Below are 9,812 nucleotides of genomic sequence, written 5' to 3'. Positions count from 1 at the left end.
GGCCCCAGTGATGCTGCTGGAACTGGGTAGGGTGGTATCCCAAGGAGTCACCGGGGCACAAAGTTAATGCAGATTCAGTTTAGCGCAATTGCCGAGCCTGTGGCCACTTTGCAAAGTGCCCAGAGAACACCATGGCCAGCTCCCACTCACCTCGGGACCACCGACCCCCAAGAGCTGCCCAAGAAAGGCTGCAGCACTAGCCAGAGTTGACTGCCCACCACAAAGTGTCCCAGGCAGCTGCTCAAGCCCCCACTGGCTGTCTGCAGCTGCAAAGGCTTTATGCAGCTTGCAGGACAGGGCTGGCCTCCCAGGGTGATGCCTCGCAAGTTAGCTGGCTAATTATTTTTTATTTTCATCCTGTGCTGGCCCCTTAGATAAAGCTGTGTGCAAGGAGTCTTACAGAATTGAGATCTAATAATTGGGATACAATGTAACTTACTTCCCCTCCACCCTTCTGTCTTGAAAGAAAGAAGCTACTTTTGGTCTTTTATTGCCATTTCTGGAATATGAATATATACATATATATATGTATATATATGTATATATGTTATTGTTTTTCTTAACAGAATAAAAGAAACGAGGGGAAAACCACAAATTTTCAAACATATATTTTAATTAAATTATCACACAAAGTTGTATATATACATATACAACTATGGCTATATACATATGCAACTATTTATAAATATGTAAACATGTAGAAAGACTAGAAAGGAACATACAGAAAAAAATATGTGCGTACGGGGGTAATGTTTCTTCCCCATTATTTTGTAATATATTAAACAAAACATTAAACTGAGGTAGGACTATTTTAGTGCTAGAGAATCTTATATAAATGTATTTGTTCAAGAGCTTCCCTGTCAACATCCTTTTCTGGGTATACATTATAATTCAGTGGTACTTGTTCAACCCAGGGAGATAACTGTATATTGACCTGGAAAAGAAAAGATTACAAGCAAACATGAAAATTGCAGAATGATCCTATTCTCTGGAAGAAGTCATGACTAACTAAGTAACTGAACACAACAGATTTTTAACACAATGAGCAGGATTAAGTTCTACATGGTGCGACATGAAAAATTCTTTGTCATGCTGAAAGGTGCATGCTATACTAAATGGTCTGTAGATTCAGGGACTTAATTAATTCACTCTGATTTTGGAATTTAAAAGAATAAAGAAAATACAGAATAATTGTTTTAATGTAAATAGTTTAATAATTAACATTAGGCTTAAACAAAAAAGACTAAACAACTTTAAGAATATACAGAGAACACAGAAAAACTGTTCATTGATACACAGTGGTGGTGCTAAGGGGTGCATGAGTAAGGGTAACCTCCCTCCATCACCTTCATTAGGCCTTTCCCTTCACATTTCAAACCTGAGTCTCCATGACACAGAAATTCTGGAGCCACCAATGGGTATATATCTGGTTATAAAAGTTTCACTAAATAGGACAGCAATAAAGTTATTTAAGAATTTATGTATAAGGACTCTTTCATAAATATTAATTTCCAATGGTTATTTAGACATATTTATGTATTTAGTGTGCAAGTTGTTGTTTTGGCAAGTAAAAATATCACTAAATTATTTCAATACATATAGAAATTATAAATTGGAGACCACATATTTTAAAAGGTCTGTTGTTGTTTTTTTGTTTGTTTCCACAACATAATATTTATTTTACTTTATAGTATTAATCTTACTCTTTCAAATCCACTAGCACTACTAAAGAAAATGATAATATTCTGTTAAGAAATACAACAGTATCTTTCATCTGGATCTCAAAGAGTTTTACAAGTACTAATTAACCTATATATAAGGACCAATTTATTGGGCTGATTCTTATTAAATATCAGCCTTATTTTATATGGCGATCTGAAGAACAAAGAAGTGGTTTGTGTGAGATTCCAAACTGACCTAGACGCTCACCTGTGCATAGTATGTGGGCTTCCAGTCTACTTTGTTGATTCTAGAACCTAGAATCAATCTGTTCCTTTTGTTCTGAGGGGACAAGTTATGATGTGGGTGTTCAAAGCCTCTTAGAAATATTTAATAGCATTTGTTAACCTAAAGCTGTCACTCCACAGTTGGAAAAATTGGGTGGAGAAACAAAGGAATATGTATGTATTAAGATAACAATTACAATTTCAGAGCTCTTGAGGCCAGTTAGCAAAACACAGACCAGTTCTTAAACCACAAGTTCTTGCTATTCTCTATCATCTGTCACTATATGCAGACAGAATATTCCTACAATATTGTAACAGCTATTGGAAAAAAGTAGGACAAAAGCTTTGACAATAAAAATGCTGGGAAAGAAGCTCACGTACCTGGAGACCTGAGAGAGACTGTTCAAGACTTGGTACTGTCACCAATAATGATCCTTGTTTCCTTACGTTATGGCTGATATATTCCCAGGCTCTACAACACATTAAAAATTTTGTTAGGTTTTACGAGACACTAGGAATTTTTTTTAAATGAGGATGACAGAAGAAAATGCAGCATAGGTGGTACCTAGACATCCAGAAGGGCAAAAATGTTTGCCTGCAGGAAATAGGATTGCAGTGACATATGGTAAATTCTTCAGTTCCTGAAGGGGTGTTGGCAAAATTGTTAAGTTAGAGGACTGAAGAGATTCTAACAAGATGGTGATTTGAGTTACTATTAATACAAGGTATTATGAGTTAGGCCGAAACTCAGTTTCAGAACTGATACAGAAGTCAAAGCTGGACCTGCAGTTAAAGCCCCTTAAATTCTTTATGAACCGTGTCAAAATTGGTTCTGCAGAATGGAACAGGGCTAAGGGGTAGAGGTGGGGAAGAGTCGTGGAGAAAGGCCACAGAAGCCAGAAACCAAGCAGACTAACAGTAAGGGTATAATAGGTAGATTAGATCTTTTAAAATAATACTAAGAGTGAAATCATATTTTATTTGGTTGTCAGAAATATTCAATGGAAAGACTTCTGGACAATAGAGCACTTGAGTTCAGTGGGACCAGTCAGATTTAAAGCACGATGGAATGCCATGTGTACGTGTTGGAGGTCAGTGTTTCATTGGTTCTAACTAACATTTTAGTGCAGACATGAACTGGATTTCTACACTGAGTCTTGACAGTAACACCCCACTATTGGGGAGCAATAGTCAAGCAAAGCAGGGGTGTGCAACCCTTGCAGTAGGGCAGATGGGCAGCAGTGTCATTTGCATTTATTTTAATTATAGCAATGCTTAGGAGTTTAGTACATTCTGCAGTTCATTAGGCAAAGTGATACAAACGTTCTTTTCCTCAGACAAGATAAAAAATCACGTAGCAGTGTTTGATAATAAATGTCACAGTGTTTGGGTTAGAGCTGTATGCTGTTTTGGTGTGGTTCTTTAAAAATGACACGTTACAAGTTTAAGAAGAATGAAGAAGCTGAGTACATTGGCATGGTTGGGTATGGCTCTCAAAATAGCTTGATGTTTCTGGTAAGCTGTCATTGTAGTGCTTGTTTCACCTACTGAAAAACTACACAGAGGCACCTTTTAAACTAACAATTACTCTAGAATCTGGGTGGTACCCTGTAATAAATGCTAACTTATTCTGAAGCCTGAGACTTTCCTGAGTACACATTTTCTATTATTACGATATATTTCTGTTTTCTCTCATATACTAAGTCCTATAGCAGTATGACTCTACTTGTCCTCAGATTCTGATTAAGATTACAAGTCTTTAGAGGCTACATGCTGTGCCATCTATTCTTTTACTTATACAATATAGAATTAATAATACAGGTCAATGATCAGTTTTGCCAGAACAATTCTAATGTCAGAATGCTTTATCATATCTTCTAACTTTCTCCTGTCGTTCATGATGGAGATAATTGCTTATTAGAGGCTATAACCTATCTATATTTAGAATTCATTGCACTAGACGAATTTAGGAGAATTGACTGAACTAACATAGGTAGCTAGTATCTATTTGGTGAATCATATAGGTCTGTGAACAAATGTACCAAGAGTTGTTGTTAAAACAATCCAAACATGCAGATTTTCAGTATCAAGTTCATCAGTAGCTTTCATCATTCTCAGCATTCAAAATCTTCATATAATAAATCTCCAAAGTTTATAAGGTGTTTTTAAACTTCTTATGTAACATAAACTTGGTCATATTTCATTCTCCAACAATTATGTATGTTTTGACTACTGATCATTACTTTAAAAAGGTAAAAAGCTAATCATACTTTGTAGACTGGAAATTAAGCTTAAAGAAAGCACTCTGATTAAAACAACTTAGCTCATGTTGTGTTTCTGGTCTTCAGTCAGTGACCAAAATTCATCACTCATCCTGGCTGAGCTTTAACTGTATGAATAGCTTTCTGTTGAACTACTTTCTTTTTAAACTATTTAAATTATTAATTTAGTAGTGACCTTAACCTAGTAATGGGATGGGTGGGTGTGTGTGTTTGAGAGAGAGGGAGGGATGAAGGAAGGGAGTGAGAGAGGGTGACGGGGGTTTGAGGGGGGGGGGAGAGAGAGAGAGAGAGAGAGAGAGAGAGAGAGAGAGAGAGAGAGAGAGAGAGAAAGAGAGAGAGAGAGAGAGAGATGTTGGGGGTGGGGGGTGGAGAATATAGAAGGTGAAGGGCTGGCAGGATAAAGAAGAGGTTTAACCATTCAGGATTCCACTCAGCATTAACTGCTTATGGTCTGTAACTCTATGTATTTTTATTTCTCTGAGGTAGAAACCTTACTAACATATTAATTCAAACACTTCTGTAATTGCCTTTTATACATATATGAAGAGGAGTTTTTCTGCATCTAAAGCATATGTATGCCCTTATGGTAAATAAGAAGTCAGCAAGCATAACAAGCCAGAAAATCAGCATCTCAGACTACAGACTACAGGAATTTTCTAATTAGAGGAACCTATAGGTTCTTTTATTTATTTATTTATTTATTTATTATTAGTTTCAGGTGTACAAGACAAGGTAATACTTAGACGTTCATCATTTATATCCCTCACACTGTGAACCCCCCTCCCCCCATCCACTATCCCTCTGACCTCACACCGAGCCATCACATTATATATATAAAATTATAGTTGGCATTCATTAATGTTTAGCTTCTGGTGTACAATGCCATGATCAGGCATCCACATTGTCTCTGAGGTGGTCTTCCAAATAGGACGCATGTCCATCGGATACCCAACAAAATCTTTACAACATTATTGAATAAGTTCCCCAAATTAATTTTCAAAAAACCCTGAGGCCATCTTGTGACCAGCCGCTTCCTAATCCCTTCACCTTTCCCCTTATCCCCACCCCGCCCCCATAGGTTCTTATGGGCCACATTAAATTGTGGCAGAGAAGTCAGAAGAGTGATCACAGATTTGCTAATTTTTCCATTATTTGAATCGTGTAATAAACTCCAGGAACTTATTTATTATCCCTTTAGAATATTTTTAACGCTTGATAATTAATCACATATTGGTTAATATTCTTATTATATCTTGTTTTTCATTCATTTATAGGCATTAGTTAATTCCCATCATTTTGTGATAGGACAGCAGGTGACATGTTTTCTCAAAGAAAAAGAAACCGAGGCAGAAAAGAATAAGTATAAAGGCCCACCAGGAAATGATACTTTAAATCATCCCTGACTGCTAAGCAAATGCTTGGGTCGTGAGATCATTTTACATCTGCCTAAAATTAGATGTAATATTGTACAAAGTTAGACAGTTTATTTTTATTTTTGTTTTATACAGAACACGTTTCTTTTTTAATATAATCTCCTCACAGTTGACGTCATTTTTAAAAAGTTTCATTTGAAAACAATTGTATTTTACCAATCCCTTTTCATATTTTGCTGGATACATAACAGACTTCTTGTTTGAATAAATAACATACCTGCCTTGTTCTGCCTCATCAAGAAAATATTCGAAGACATTATTCATTATTACAACATCAGCGTTTTGCAGAAGTGAACCCTGGGTACAGATGTCTGCATGAAGCACCTAAAGAAGAATGAGTTCAAAGATGTAAAGAGAACAAAGATAACATATCATACAATAATCACAGAAGACATATCTATTGGTTCAATAACGTTGTGAGGTAATATGAGAAGTTAACCCTTCTTAAAATGGCAGAAAGAACAGTATATTTAATATTACTGCCTATGAGATAATTAATAGCTAATAAAAACCACAAAGATGTGAAAATTTGTTTATTTGTTTTAGATGGAATTATTTCCATAGTAATAATTATACTGTTTTGATTCCCAGTTCAGAGCTTTGTCCACTACAGTAGTCTTCCTCTATCTGTGGGTTTGCTTTCCAGTTTCAGTTATCATGGTCTAAAAATATTAGATGAAAAAAATCCCAGAAATAAATAATTCACAATAAGTTTTAATTGTGCACCGTGCTGAGTGGCATGATGAAACCTCAAGCTGTCCCGCTCTAGCCCTCCCGGACTTGAAGCATTCCTCTGTCCAGCGTATCCACACTGTACCTGTTCCCTGCATGAGTCACTTAGTAGCTGCCTTGTCATCAAATCGACTGTCCAGGTATCACAGTGCTTGTGTTCAAGTAACCCTTATTTTATCTAATAATGGCCCCAAAGCACAAAAGTAGTGATGCTGGCAATTCAAATACGCCAAAGAGAAGCTGTAAAGTGCTTCCTTTAAACGAAAAGGTAAAAGTTCTAGACTTAATAAGGAAAGAAAAAAAATCTTATGCTGAGGTTGCTAAGATCTGTGGTTAAGAACTAATGTTCCATCTATGAAATTGTGAAGAAGGAAAAGGAAATTCATGCTAGTTTTGCCGTCGCATCTCAAACTGCAAAAGTTACTGCCACAGTACATGGTAAGTGCTTAGTTCAGATGGAAAAGGCATTATATTTGTGGGTGAAAGACATGAACAGAAAACGTGTTCCGACTGATGACACGTCGTGCCAGAAAGCGTTGAGCCCAGACGAAGACCTCAGCAAAGGATGCCCTGAAACGAGTGACACCAAGCCATTTACTGCCAGTAAGGGATGGGACAGGTTCAGGAATAGGTTTCGCCTGAAAAATTAAAAATTACTGGAGAGACCACATTCACATAACTTTTAGTACAGTACATTATAATTGTTCTATTTTATTATTAGTTATTGTTAATCTCTTACTGTGCCTAATTTATAAATTACACTTTATCATATATATATATATATATATATATATATATATATATATATATATATATGAAAAACAGTATATATAGGGTTTGGTACCACCCACAGTTGTAGGCATCCACTGGGGGTCTTGAGATCCACTGGGGGTCTCAGATAAGGGGAGACTACCATATAATTATATCTTTAGTTGTAAGAATCATTAAATTCTGACTCCATCATCAACTAGGTAGTCAGTAAACAAAACAGTAAATAAAACAAAATAATATCTGTCCTGATTCACAGATCCAATGGGACCATATAAAAATGATAAAAGTAATTTATAAATTATAAAATGTTAATACAATATGTTAATTGACCTTGTCTGATTCTTCATCTAAAACTCACTGGAATATATTATCTATCCAAAAAAGCAAACAAAACCATTTATTTAAAAACTATGCAACTCAAAAAATTAACTTAGACCACAATCAACAAGTCTTACAGACTACAGGCAAGATAAGAAGAGGAAACAAAAGCAAACAGCTTATTTTTAAAAGAAAAGAAAAAGTTTCTTGGTCTTACAAATATATAACATCCAGAATGTTGTGGGGTCTGATTTTAAAAATTATTTTCTTCCCTTTTTTTAAGTAATAAAAATACCAAAATAACTTCACTTGAGTTGGCCTGGAGCCTCTGCGGCATAGTTTTGACATGTTTCTGAACACACAAAAAACAGTTAATCACTTCAAACTTTCGAAACATGTAGCTTAGACATGAAATAGGTATGTAAATTAACCTCCTGCTAAACATAGCTCTCACACAGTTCCTTCTTTTTCTTTCCCATCTCTGTTCACTCCTCCAGCCCCCACCCCACAAGGAGGGTAAAAAAAGAATCAGGTGGATCCATTAATTATGGCAACCAACTCAGGTGCTCTAAGAGACCCAGGGAAACCCCAAGGGAAGTCCCCGGACAAACTGGAATGCTACCAATGCAATACCCACAAGGCAACCCAAATCAATTTAACCAATTTTTAATGGGCACCTCCTGTGTACTAGATACTGTGCAGGGAGATATATACCAAGATGAATGAGATACAATATCTGCTCTCAGATAAGTTAGAATCTAGCAATGGGATGAAACAGCTATGCTGATAACTCCATATAAGTGCCATCAAAGGAAATAAGCAAGATATAAAGGAAGGAAAATTTATCTATAGCCTGAGGGAAAGGGAAGAAAGAATTTAGCTCAGTGGGTCTCCCATGTAAAGACAGTGGATATGACACAGGTACGTACTGTTGTACTTTCCCGAAACCCCAGTATAATTACAGCATAGGGTTTTTTAAAAAAAAGGCATACACTCACAAGGATGGGGAGAATGGGAGTGGAGATAACATATATAAAATCTGTAAGTTAGAAGAAAAAGGGGGGAAGTAATAAGGAATTTAGGAGACTTGAGGAAATTGATTTCTAAGCTAAAAATACAGAAAGCTAAGACCCAAATGTGATTTATACTACAGAATCTCCAAAAGGCTCATAATTGCAGTACTAGTTATCTCTGAGTGAAGGAATAGGAAGTAATGCTAAAGATAAGATAATTAGGTTGAAAGCTTGCTTAAGCAGCAGCCAGATCCTTGTATACCTTTCCGCTACCCCAGCAAAAGAACAGAGGTTTATTTTCTGGAAAGGGTAAAGCAGGCCTCTGGGTCACAGGACATCAGATCTAGTTGAAGAAAAGGATAATATACTGCAAACAACGGAATTAAGCAAATATGTACATAGGACGCTGAGAACCCCCCACCTCTCCTGTTCTTTTCTGCTCCCACTCGGTTCCCATTTGGTGAGGAGATCGGAAAGGATTTCTCTGGACAATTAGACCAGCCAGAGAGGCAAGATTCTAAGACACTTCATCAGCTATTCCCCAACTAATTAATTACCCAAACAAGATCACAGTGAAGCCCACAGTTCTCAGAATCCCCACTCAAGTGCTCAGAACTTAAATCAGCCTTTTTGTTTTTCCTGAAGTTTGAACAGACAGCTAAAGATTCCAAGACTTCTGAGGAAAGCTCTGTTAAAAAAGACTGAAAAAGAGCAAAAACAAAAGAAAAACAGCAAAGACTGAGAGCCCGATGGCTAGCTGATTTCAACAGATACTATAAAAAATAATCCTAGAATTCCTCTCTGTTAATCTTAGGGCTCCTCACATCCCGTATTTGTCTTTAGCACCAAGGAAGGAAACTAACAGTTACGGTTGCCAAGAAGATGGTATAAAAACAGCTTTCTATCATTGGGTTGCTGATGGCCATAGAAGCCACAGCCGGGAAAGTATGTGGGTGGGCATCCACATAGAATTCTTTGAAAAGCAAGGGGTAAAAATCTTTTTAAATGTAACTAAATATGTATTTTATACAACTTTAACATCTCCACAAAAAATAACACAAAAGTTCTTGGTTGTCCATTTATAAACTATGTGAGAGGCCCTTAAAATCTCATTTCCAGTTAAATCAGTATTCCTGTTAGTTATGATTTTTATTATGCAAAAACAGCATGTTTTTATTCACTAAACATGGGGTAGTGAGAAAAATCTATGAATTTGTTATTGGACAATGAATTCACTTTGATCATTTGCCTCTCTATTTCTACGATGATGGAAAGAGAGGGACAGAAGGACGGAGACAATGAAAAAATGTCCTTCTA

General features: G+C 36.4%; 1 protein-coding gene across 4 annotated transcripts in view; it reads right to left on the bottom strand.

Moving 5' to 3' along the window:
- Positions 1-592: 592 nt before the first annotated feature.
- Positions 593-9,812, bottom strand: part of LOC308498076 (uncharacterized protein) — a 32,139-nt gene continuing 22,919 nt past the window's right edge. For all 4 annotated transcript variants that reach the window (XM_081049380.1, XM_081049382.1, XM_081049381.1 and 1 more), the window contains 3 exons: positions 5,879-5,985; positions 2,328-2,418; positions 593-934 (listed from right to left, as the gene is read on the bottom strand). In XM_081049380.1, coding sequence (XP_080905506.1) covers positions 818-934; positions 2,328-2,418; positions 5,879-5,985 — 315 coding nt within the window. In that variant the 3' untranslated portion in view covers positions 593-817. The remainder of the gene's footprint in view (positions 935-2,327; positions 2,419-5,878; positions 5,986-9,812) is intronic.

This window comes from Rhinolophus hipposideros (genome assembly GCF_964194185.1).
Source record: "Rhinolophus hipposideros genome assembly, chromosome: 5".
Lineage (NCBI taxonomy): Eukaryota > Metazoa > Chordata > Mammalia > Chiroptera > Rhinolophidae > Rhinolophus > Rhinolophus hipposideros.
This window is presented reverse-complemented; position numbering and strand designations above follow the sequence as displayed.